The sequence below is a fragment of the Ursus arctos genome, chromosome X, assembly GCF_023065955.2.
Source record: "Ursus arctos isolate Adak ecotype North America chromosome X, UrsArc2.0, whole genome shotgun sequence".
In the NCBI taxonomy this organism is placed as follows: domain Eukaryota; kingdom Metazoa; phylum Chordata; class Mammalia; order Carnivora; family Ursidae; genus Ursus; species Ursus arctos.
Genome location: NC_079873.1, coordinates 58,715,615 through 58,728,676, shown reverse-complemented (window position 1 = coordinate 58,728,676; position 13,062 = coordinate 58,715,615). Strand labels below are relative to the sequence as shown.

The 13,062-nt window shown below is 36.3% G+C and overlaps 1 protein-coding gene across 2 annotated transcripts in view; it reads right to left on the bottom strand.

The window, feature by feature from the left end:
- Positions 1-13,062, bottom strand: part of CHIC1 (cysteine rich hydrophobic domain 1) — a 61,262-nt gene that overhangs the window by 23,893 nt on the left and 24,307 nt on the right. For both annotated transcript variants that reach the window (XM_026487187.4, XM_057312526.1), the window contains exon 3: positions 8,013-8,168. In XM_026487187.4, coding sequence (XP_026342972.1) covers positions 8,013-8,168 — 156 coding nt within the window. The remainder of the gene's footprint in view (positions 1-8,012; positions 8,169-13,062) is intronic.

Here is a 13,062-nt window from a genome sequence, read left to right as displayed (position 1 = left end):
GAGCAGAGTTTGTGTATTATCAAAGCTAAGATGATATTAATTCAAAGTAGTGTGTTATAAGTTTAAGATGCTAATTATAATCTCCAAGAAACAACTAAGAAATATATTTAAAAAAAAAGACATGAGAAGGTACATGGTACATTACAAAAATCAGTTAAATGTAAAATAAGGAAGTAATGGAGTAATTGAGTTAAAAAATATATGACACATGGAAAACAAATAGCAAAATGGCAGAAATCCTTCCTTATCTGTTACAGACTGAATTACTTTCTGCCAATTCATATATTGAAGTCACAACTGCCAGGACCTCAGAATGTGATCATATTTGGATATAGGATTTTTAAAGAGGTAATTAAGTTAAAATGAGATAATTAGGGTAAACTGTAATCCAATATGACCAATCACTTCTTACGAGGATACAGACATGTTTAGAGGGAAGACCAGGTAAAGACTCAGAGAGAAAATGGCCATCTACAAGTCAAGGAGAGAAACTTCAGAAAAAAATAAACTCTTTTAACACCTTGATCTCAGAATTACAGTCTCCAGAACTGTGAGAAAATAAATTTGTTGTCTAAGCCACCTAGTCTGGGGTACTTTATTAAGGTAGTGCTAGCAAACTAATACGTTGCCATTAATCACTTTACATGTAAGTAGACTGGACTCTCAATTCAAAGGCAGAGATCTGCAGAACTAATTTAAAAACATAATTCATCTGGGGCACCCGGGTGGCTCAGTGGTTAGGCATCTATCACTTGATTTTAGCTCAGGTCTTGGTCTCAGGGTCATGAGTTAAAGCCCTGCACTGGGCTCCTTGCTGGGCGTGGAGCCTACTTAAAGAACAACAACAAAACGTAATCTGTCTATACCCTGTCTACATAAGAATCCATTTAGATTCAAAGACAGAAAGAGTTTGAAAGTGAGAGGATGGAAAAAGCTATTCCATGTAAATAGTAACAACAACAAAAAGAGCTGAGGTGGCTATAATAATATGAGACAAAATAGATTTTAAGTAAAAAAAAAAGTTACAAGAGGAAGAGATGGACAGTGTATTATGTCTTAATATGCTCAGGCTGCTATAACAAAATACAATAGACCGAGTGGCTTAAATAGCAGAAATCTATTTCTCACAATTCTAACAGATGGAAAATCTTAGATGAGAGTGGTAGCATGGTTTGTTGAGTTCCGGTGAGAGTCCTTGTCCTTGGCTTCCTTGGCCCCTGGCTTGCAGGTAGCTGCTTTACTGCTGTGACCTCACATGGTAGAGAAAGAGCAAGCTCTGATCTTTTCTTATAAAGGCACTAATTCCACCATAAGGACCCCACCCTCATGACTCCATCTACACCTAATTACCTCTCACAGACCAAAATACCATCCACCTCCAAATATCATTCAATTAGTGGGGAGAGCTTCAACATACAAATTTTTTGGGGGAAACAAACATTAATTCCATACCAGCATATTTAATAAAAACATAAACCAATCAATAAGGAATTACAATTATAAACACTAACATAACTGAACACACACCTACAAAATGTGTGAAGCAAAAATTGACCGAACTGAAGAGAGAAATAGATAGTTCTATAATAACAGAGACTTCAATACTCCACTTTCAACAATGAGAACAACTACAAAGAAGATCAGTAAAGAAATAGAGGGCTTGGACAACACTGTCAACCAACTACACCTAACAGATACACACGGAACACTCTGTCCCACAACAGAATACAAATTCTCTTCAAGTGTACCTGGAGTATTCTCCAGGATAGACCATATGTTATGCCACTAACCAAGTCTCAATAAATTTAAAAAGAGTTAAGTCCTACAAAGTATGAAACTAGAAATCATAAGAGAAGGAAAACAGCATCATATTCATGTTGTAAGACTGAGAGAACAGTCCCTTTCCTCTGAACATTCCTCTCAATTTAGCAAATATTATAGCAAAAAGGGTGAAAGTTATTTAAAAATGGTGGCACGAATAGGCCTGAAATTTGACTGATAATATCACAGTTGTTTCAGTGGTAAATGTAAGACTGGGTAAATGAAAACCTTCATTTCATATATCATGTAGCCACAGAATCCTATTAGAGCCAAGAGTGACTAGGAGGAGCTCAGGGCACCCTAATTTGTATTTCTTTTCTTTCACCTAATTTGTTACAAAATATATTCATGAAGTGCACTGCCTAAAAAAATGTTCATAAGGCAGACAGTTTACAAAGTTCTTTTCCTGGAAACATTTTACAGTCAGTTTACACAGCAACCTTGTGACATAGGACAGTGTAACCACATTATTTCCATTTTATTTTGTGGATAAACAGATATGACTTTCATAAAGCTAGATACCCCATTAGAGTTGGCTACAGGAGGATGGCAAACAATAGCTCACAGGCAAAATCTGGCCTGCTGCCTGTTTTTGTAAATAAAGTTTTACAGGAACACAGCAATGCTCACTCATTTGCATATTGCTTATGGCTGCTTTCATACTAAAACCAGAGAGCTGGGTTGTTGCAACAGAGACCTCTGGCCCACAAAGCCTGAAGTATTTACTATTTCATCCTTTAAGAAATATTTGTCTGCTAGAGAATTAAAATTCATTGGGCTGCTTATCATACCACTTATCCTAATGTTTCTTGTCCCAGAAATAGGAAATACAACCTAGGAATATGATGTAGTCAAGAGAATACAGTGTTTCAAGACACAGAAACCAAACAAAACAAAAAAAAATTTCTCTGGGTGTGTCATTTACTATGTGACACTGGGAAACTCATTTTACCTCGCTGTATCTGTTTTCACGCATGTAAAATAAGGGATTTAGGCTACATGAATGCTAATCATCTTTCCAATTAAACTATTAGAGTCTATACAATTTAGTTTACAGATTAGGAAGCAGTAGTAAAGGTATAAAAGTTCTTAAATTATTGTATTTTATTTTTAAAAATTTCTCCATGTGGACAAAAAAGCAGTGAGGCACTTAAATTTCTTTATCACCACACCGCCTTAAAAAAGTAAGTAGTACTGGGGCACCTGGTGGCTCAGTTGGTTAAGTGTCTGCCTTCGGCTCAGATCATGATCCCAGGGTCCTGGGATCAAGCCCCTCATCAGGCTCCCTGCTCAGCCGGGAGCCTGCGTCTCCCTCGCCCCCTGCCATCCCCCCTACTTGTGCTCTCTGGCTCTCTCTCTCTCTCTGTCAAGTAGATAAATAAAATCTTTTTAAAAAAGTAGGTAGTATTATCCTGATTTTATCAGCGAGGAAAACTGAAGCTCCAGAAAGGGCAGTATCTTACACAAGGTTACCAACATGTGCTTAGTGTTCTGTCTGGTGTGTTAACAACACAGCATGTACAAAATCAAGGGCCATAACTATAAAGTGTCCAGAGCAAGGCAGATAATGTAAATGCTGGGTGGTTGTGTTGTGAACCAGAGACCTCATGTCCTATTTAAAGGCAGAAGCCACCACTCAGCTAGGGCCAACTGCAGAAATATAGGCATGTGGGTCCAATATTGCCAGATGTTTAAATTTTAAGAGAGGCTGGCTATCTCAAATTTTATTTTAAATATTCCAATTTTTAAATGTTGGCAATTCATTCAAATGTTTAAAAAACAGAACGGTCTAGATTTGGCCCAGAGGATGACAGTTTGAAAATCTGTACTAAAAAAAATTTTTATTTTTTTAAAATGATTTTATTTATTTATTTGACAGAGAGAAAGAGAGAGAGCATGAGCGGGGGGAGTGGCAGGCAGAGGGAGAAGCAGGCTCCCCACTGAGCAGGGAGCCCAGTGAGGGGCTTGATCCCAGGACCCTGAGATCATGACCCAAGCTGAAGACAGAGGCTTATTAACCAATGGAGCCACCCAGGTGCTCCTAAATAAACATTTTTAAATTGACAGATTAGTGATCTAAGAATACAGATGGTCCCTGACCAATAAGGGTTCTACTTACGATTTTTTCAACTTCCTGAAGTTGTGAAAGCTATATGCACCTTCAATGTGAATAATTAATTAACCAAAGTAACAGGGGCTAAGGCGAAATCACAGCATCAGTATTAATATCATTTTCCATTGACTATTCTATCAGAAGTTTACATGATTCAAAAAATTGCTTCTCTCTACTTTAGGCCGTGTGGCAAAAGCATCGACAAATAGACAAAGAGTAAACGGGTCATCAGTAAAAACGATAGATCCTGGATAATAGCGAAACCTAAAATTCTGTTCTTAAATAATTAAAATTGGCTAGAAAATCTAAATCATAATTAATTCACGCTGAGGTTTTAAAAATAATGGGATGGATAGGAGTTATTGATTTGTAATTGTTAAAAGATATGACAACTAGAGAAAGAAATTTACACTGTCAATTTTTTAACTTATAGAACGCCATCTGAAAATATTCTACACGCTTTGACAAATAATAAACTAAGCTTTACTTAAAGTTAAGCTTTGACCTGCTGGTAGTTACCAAGGGAATAAAAAAAATGTTTAATTTTTTCATCAAAATGTCATAGAGATGGCAGTGTCTCATTATTTTTCTTTTTGAAATACACATTAAGAAGGGCAGAGGAAAGATGGAGATGGAAAATTAATGAGTACTTCTTGGGAATATTTTTGGCCTTTTTCAAACAACTGTACCATTAATTATAGCTGCACTAGGTGCTGTGATTTTGAAGACAGTTTAGTAGGCTAATTATTATTTAAAAGTTTAAATGAAATCATCAATATGGTACAGGGTGGCTTCAATCTTTCCACTGGGAAATAAAAACATTTCAAAGACTAAAAGTTTTAAAGATGAGATTAAGGTAGTAGTCTTAAACCCATGATTTAACTAGTAATGTTTTGTTATAATAATGTTATTTCAACATGTTCAAAATGAAGTAGGATTTCCCCCCAACTATGTTACTCTCACTTTTGCTTTTCTTCAGAGCAGAAGCAGCTCTCCCATATAGTTGTAGCTTAGAAATACTTAATTTTTTAAAAGATTTTATTCATTTATTTGAGAGAGAGAGAGAACCAGAGAGAGGGCATGAGTGAAAGGGAGGGGCAGAGGCAAAAGCAGACTCCCCACTAAGCAGGGAGCCCAACACAGGGCTCGATCCCAGGACCCTGGGATGATGACCTGAGCTGAAGGCATATGCCTAACCAACTGAACCACCCAGATGCTCTGCTTAGAAATATTTTAAATCACAGGTTTGGGTTTTGTGAAAAGAATTAAGTAGCCTAGTTACATTTATTTATTCCAGTACTCCATTTATATTTCATTTATTTAAAATGATGGGAACTCAAAACCAGACAAAGACCCCACTAAAAAGGAGAATTACAGACCAATATCCCTGATGAACATGGATGCAAAAATTCTCACCAAGATACTAGCTGATAGGATCCAAGAGTACATTAAAAGGATTATTCACCAGGACCAAGTGGGATTTATTCCTGGGATGTAAGGGTGGTTCAACATCTGCAAATCAATCAATGTGATACACCACATTAATAAAAGAAAGGCCAAGAACCATATGATCCTCTCAACAGATGCAGGAAAAGCATTTGATAAACTAGAGCATCCTTTCTTGATAAAAACTCTCAGCAGTGTAAGGATAGAAGGAACATACCTCAATATCCTAAAAGCCATATAGAAGGACCCACACCTAGTGTCATCCTAAATGGGGAAAAACTGAGAGCTTTTCCCCTAAGGCCAGGAACATGACAGGGATATCCACTCTTACCACTGTTGTTCAAGATAGTACTGGAAGTCCTGGCCTCAGCAATCAGACATCAGAAAGAAATAAAAGAATAAAAGGCATCCAATCGGCAAAGAAGTCAAACTCTCACTCTTGGCAGACTACATGATCCTCTATGTAGAAAACCCAAAGACTCCACCTAAAAATTGCTTGAACTCATACAGGAATTCAGCAAAGTCTCAGGATATAAAATCAATGCACAGAAGTCAACTGCATTTCTATACACTAACAATGAGGCAGAAGAAAGAGAAATCAAGGAATTGATCCCATATACAATTGCACCAAAAACCATAAGATACCTAGGAATAAACCTAACCAAAGAGGTAAAGGATCTGTATGCTGAAAACTATAGAACACTTATGAAAGAAATTGAGGGAGACACAAGAAATGGAAAAACTTTCTATGCTCATGGATTGCAAGAACAAGTATTGTTAAAATGTCTACGCTAACTAGAGCAATCTACATATTCAATGCAATCCCTATCAAAATACCATCAGCTTTTTTCACAAAGCTGGAACAAACAATCCTAAACTTTGTATGGAACCAGAAAAGACCCCTAATAGCCAAAAGAATGTTGAAAAAGAAAACGAAAGCTGGAGGCAGGACTTCAAGCTGTATTACAAAGCGGTAATCATCAAGACAGTATGTCACTGGCACAAAAACAGACATATAGATCAATGGAACAGGATAGAGAATCCAGAAATGGACCCTTAACCTTATGGTCAACTAATCTTTGACAAAGCAAGAAAGAATATCCAATGGAAAAAAGACAGTCTCTTCAACAAATGGTGCTGGGAAAATTGGACAGCCACATGTAGAAGAATGAAACTGAACCATTTTCTTACACCTTACATAAAAATAAAGTCAAAATGGATGAAAGACCTAAATATGAGAGTGGAATCCATCAAAATCCTAGAGGAGAGCACAGGCAGAAATCTCTTTGACTTTGGCCGCGGCAAATTCTTGCTAGACACGTCTCCAAAGGCAAGGGGAACAAAAGCAAAAATGAACTACTGGGACTTCATCAAGATAAAAAGCTTCTGCACAGCAAAGGAAACTGTCAACCAAACTAAAAGGCAACCTATGGAATGGGAGAAGATATTTGCAAATGACGTATCAGATAAGGGACTAGTATCCAAGATTTATAAAGAACTTATCAAATTCAACCATCAAAAAACAAATAATCCAGTCAAGAAATGTACAGAAGACATGAACAGACATTTCTCCAAAGAAGACATACAAATGGCCAACACGTACATGAAAAGATGTTAAACATCACTAGGTAACAGGGAAATACAAATCAAAAAAACAATGAGATACCACCTCACACCAGTCAGAATGGCTAAAATTAACAACTCAGGAAACAACAGATGTTGGCAAGGATGAGGAGAAAGGGGAACCCTCTTCCACTGTTGGTGGGAATGCAAACTGGTATAGTCACTGTGGAAGACAGTATGGAGGGTTCCTCAAAAAGTTAAAAATAGACCTATCTTATAACCCAGCATGTGCGCTACAGGTATCTATCCAAAGGATACAAACATAGTGATTCGAAGGGGCACCTGCACCCCAATATTTATAACAGCATTATCAACAATACCTAAATTATGGAAAGAGCCCAATGTCCATCAACTGATGAATGGATAAAGAAGATGTGGTATATATATATACAATGGACTATTACTCAGCCATTAAAAAGAATGAAATCTTGCCATTTGCAATGATGTGGATGGAACTAGAGGATATCATGCTAAGCGAAATGAGTCAGTCAGAGAAAGACAATAATCATATGATTTCACTCATATGTGGAACTTAAGAAACAAAACCAATGAACACAGAGGAAGGGAAGGAAAAATAAAACAAGATCAAAATTGAGAGGGAGGCAAACCATAAGAGATGCTGAACTCTAGGAAACGGAGGGTTGCTGGAGGGGAGGTGGGTGAGGGGAAGGGATAATTGGGTGATGGGCATGAAGGAGGGCACTTGATGAAATGAACACTGGATGTTAAATGCAACTGATGGATCACTAAATTCTATCCCTGAAACTAATTTAAAAAATAATAGTCAAAAAAAGAAAAAAAAATAAAATAAAATGATGGGAACTCATATTAAGTAACAATGTGTTAATAAAGGCTGGACAAATCACTTTATCTCTCTGTCCCCAAGCTTGTTTCTAGAATGAGGTTAACACTGTTAAGAGAATTTTAAAAAAATCATGTAACATACTTGGCACATGTAAGTGTTCAATAAGTGTTAGCCCTATGGTTATATAATAAAATGGTTACTCACTCTTTTGTTGAGACAAATAACAGGCCACAGGCTGCAACCCAGTGTGCAACAGCAGCAGAGACAACCACATAGCAGCCATTTCACATTGACTGGGAGAGCCTTTTTCAAACATGCATTCACACGGCCAATGCTGGTCTTAAATTCTTCTGGGGCCACCTATAACAAGGGTGCAATCTTTATTTAACAGTTTGTGGGCAGCTTTCCACTACTTATCTCTAAACCTAAAGAAAATGTTTGTCTTTTACAAACACTTTAAGGACTTAACACGTCTAAATAGATTTCCTTCCTCTATGTATTACATACTCTTTTATGACATTAGACAGCAAAACAATATAATTTCATGTTTACAGAACTTATTCTGATGTTCAAAACCAATCTTCTGAAATTACCAGCATTAAAATGACATCAAAATTGGTGGTAAAGAACACCCGTCAAGTAGTTTTTCTACCAAATATTCTCATTATTCAGGCAATATTATAGTCTCCAATCATTCTGACTAGTAAGACTAGAAGCATAATGTAACAATAAAAACGCAAATACTACCAGAGGAAATTGAATTAAAATTAGACTTTGGCAATATTCCTGGATTACTTTTAACTAGGCAACTGTTGAAACTTTTCTCCCTGGCAAATTTGCAGCATAACAATTTTAATACTTGCCATCGTTTGTACGGAAAAGCTACACTAACAAGACAGTGAGGAGTGATTACATTTAAAAAGGGTCTTAATATTCAGCATAAAATGGACTCAAAAAACTGCGGTAAATTTTGAAATTTGAAAGGTCTTTAAATATACAAATTTAATATTTTAATTACTACCTCCATTCCTGGAAGTGGCTGCTTGTGTCTCTCTGTAAACGATGACAAAGTCAGTTCAAAGGCAAGAGCATGACAGGCATAATTAGATTTATACCAAAAATTCTGCTTGAAGGTTACACAATTTAAAGGCATCCTAAAAATAGCTTGCTTTCAGTGAAATCACATTTCTGCATCACAAAAATTATTCCTTTTCATTTAGAAAGCTGTCAGACTGTAAAATCTACGGGAAAAAATTCCAGCATCTGGCTGTGCAAGCAAAAATTATGAAAATATTAGAAAAAATAAGGTGCTATAAAATAAAAACCCCATTAACATGTTTGGTATATAAAATATGGAGCTTTACAACTCGTCCAAGTAAAAACTGTATGGAGGATTCAATTTGTTACATTTTTGTCTTTTAATAGACATATCTTAGAATCAATACTACAAACATATATTTATTAGCAGATGTTATAAAGATACACAACCAAAGAATTCAGTGCCATCATGATTAAACCATTAATTATACCAGCTTTATTAGAATTGTTCATGCCACCCAATAAAGTTAATTGCTTAACCCATAAACTTGATTTTCTTCCTAATATGTTAACCAACAATAGTTGTAAAATTGCAAGGCTAAGAACTATTTTTACATGGGTAGGTAAACTAATCTAATTCTCCAACTAAATTGTTGGCAATATGACCTAAAGACAATCACTGAGTAAGAAGAATTCCAATTAAATGACTAACTTCCTGGGGTAAATATGAAAATAAATTCAGAGAACCATGCCTTATAACTGGAGAACATAAAATACTAACAGGCTAAGCATATTAGACAATAAATGAAGATTTTGATTCTAGTTACTTATTAGCTATGAAAAATCATAGCAAATTCATTTAATTTTTCTGAGTTTTAGTTTCCCATGTATAAAATGAGAGTAATAATCTTTGTCTTATATATCTCACAGGAAATGGAAATCATATCTTAAAAAGAACCTCATAACCAGAATGCTTTGCAAAAGGAAGCCAGTGAATCCTATCTCTTGACTAGATTTGGAGAAAGAAAAGCAAAGCTCTCTTTTGCATGGTCTCACCTGAAGGCAAGGTGTTTGATCAGGTAACCATTAATAATCCACAGCCTTGCTACACGTTCTATTATAAATGAGAGGATAATTAGCTACAGTTTGTTTTTTAATTTTTCATTTTAATTCCAGTAAGTTAACATACAGTGTTACATTAGTTTCAGGTATACAGCAGAGTAATTGAACAGTTCCATACATCACCCTGTGCTCATCACGACAAGTGCACTCCTGAATTCCCATCACTATTTCACCCATCCCCCCTTAACCATCAGATTGTTTTCTATAATTAACAGTCTGTTTCTTGCTTTGTTTTATTTTTTCCCCTTTGCTTCTTTTGTATGTAAAATTCCACATATGGGTGAAATCATATGGTATTTGTCTTTCTCTGACTGACTTGTTTCACTTAGCATTATATACACTCTCTAGCTCCATCCATGTTGTTGCAAATGGCAATATTCCATTCCTTTTTATGGCTGAAAAATATTCCATTGTGTGGATATATCTGTATCTATAATTATATATCACATTTTCTTTATCCATTCATCAATCCATGAACACTTACACTGCTTCCATACCTTGGCTATTGTAAATAATGCTGCTATAAACATCGAGGTGCATATATTCCTCTAAATTAGTGTTTTTGTATTCTTTGGGTAAATACCCAGTAGCGTGATTGCTGGATGATAAAGTTCTATCATTAACTTTTTCGAGGAACTTCCATACTGTTTTCCATAGTGGCTGCACCAGTTTGCATTCCAGTATATGAGTATAAGAGTGTTCTTTTGTCTCCACATCGTTTTTATGCTAGTACCATACTGTTTTGGTTACTATGGCTTTGAAATATAACTCGAAGTCTGGAATTGTGATGCCTCCAGCTTTGCTTTTCTTTTTCAAGATTGCTTTGGCTTTTCGGGGTCTTTAGTGGTTCCAGACAAATTTTAGGATTGTTTGTTCTAGTGGTGTGAAAAACACTGTTGTAGATTGTGTTAAATCTGTAGACTGCTTAGGGTAGTATAGACATTTTAACAATATTTGTTTTTCCAATCCATGAGCATGGAATGTCTTTCCATTTCTTTGTGTTGTCTTGAATTTCTTTCATCAGTGATTTATAGTGTTCAGAGTACAGGTCTTTCACCTCTTTGGTTAGTTTTATTCTTAGGCGTCTTACTATTTTGGATGCAATTGTAAATGGGACTGTTTTCTTAATTTCCCTGTCACTTCATTATTAGTGTATAGAAATGCAGCAGATTTCTGTATGTTGATTTTGTATCCTGTGACTTTACTAAATTTGTTTATCAGTTCTAGCAAATTTTTGGTGTAGCCTTTAGGATTCTCTCTATATAGTATCACGTCATATGCAAATAGTGAAACTTTTACTTCTTCCTTGCTGATTTGGATGCCTTTTATTTCTTTTTGTTGTCTGATTGCTGTGGCTAGGACTTACAGTACTATGTTGAATACAAGTGGTTAAGAGTAGACATCCTTGTCTTGTTCTGGTTTTCCCCATTAAGGATGATGTTAGCTGTGGGTTTTTCATAGGTGGCCTTTATTATGTTGAGGTATGTTCCCTCTAAACTTATTTTGTTAAGGGTTTTTATGTGCATTTGAAAGAATGTGTATGCTGCTGTTCTAGGAGGGAATGTTCTGAATACATCTGTTAAATCCATCTGTTCCAGTGTGTCATTCAAAGCCATTGTTTCCTTGTTGGTGTTCTGTTTAGATGATCTGTCCACCGATGTAAGTGTGGCATTAAAGTCCCTTACTATTATTGTATTATTATGGATCAGTTCCTTTATGTTTGTTATTAACTGTTTTAGGTATTTGGGTGCTCCTATGTTGGGTGCATACATATTTACAACTGTTGTATCTTCATGTTGGATTATCCCCTTTATTATTATATATTGTCCTGCTTTGTCTCTTGTTACAGTCTCTGTTTTAAAGTCTATTTTGTGGGGCGCCTGGGTGGCTCAGTCACTAAGCGTCTGCCTTCAGCTCAGGGCGTGATCCCGGCGTTATGGGATCGAGCCCCACATCAGGCTCCTCCGCTGGGAGCCTGCTTCTTCCTCTCCCACTCCCCCTGCTTGTGTTCCCTCTCTTGCTGGCTGTCTCTATCTCTATCAAATAAATAAATAAAATCTTTAAAAAAAAACATGCAAATGGATGTCAAAAGAAAGCCAGAATAGCAATATTTATATCAGACAAAATAGACTATTTTTTTTTAAAGATTTTATTTATTTATTTGACAGAGATAGAGACAGCCAGCAAGAGAGGGAACACAAGCAGGGGGGGGTGGGAGAGGAAGAAGCAGGCTCATAGCGGAGGAGCCTGATGTGGGGCTCGATCCCATAACGCCGGGATCACGGCCTGAGCTGAAGGCAGACGCTTAGTGACTGAGCCACCCAGGCGCCCCCCCATTTGCATGTTTTTTTAATAATATTTTTTATTATATTATGTTAGTCACCATACAGCACATTCCTAGTTTTTGATGTAAAGTTCCATGATTCATTAGTTGCGTATAACACCCAGTGCACCATGCAATACGTGCCCTCCTTAATACCCATCACCAGCCTACCCCATTCCCCCACCCCCCTCCCCTCTGAAGCCCTCAGTTTGTTTCCCAGAGTCCATAGTCTCTTATGGTTCATTCCCCCTTCTGTTTACCCCCCCCCTTTCTTCTTCCCTTTCTTTTCCTAATGTTTCTCAATCCTCTCACTTTCAATCTGTAGGTGTCCTTAGGTCTAAAATGGGCCTCTTGCAGGCAGCATGTAGATGGGACTTTTTTTCCTTTATCCATTCCATTACCCTATGTCTTTTGCTTGCAGCATTTAGTACATTTACATTCAAAGTAATTACTGATAGATACATATTTATTGCCATTTTATTACTTGTTTTGTGGTTGTTTCTGAAGATTTTCTCTGAGCCTTTCTTGTCTTTTTTCATGTTTTACTTATTTTCTTTAATGATATATTTGGATTTCTTTCTCTTTATTCTTTGCATATCTATTAATGGTTTTTGATATATGGTTACCATTAGGTTTGTGTATCACCTTTTCTGCATATAGCAGTCTATATTTTTGATGGTCATTTAAGTTTGAACACATTCTTTTCTCCTGTCCCCCACACCTTTTAGGTACATGTTATTGTATTTTATATTCTTTTTTTGTGAGTTCCTT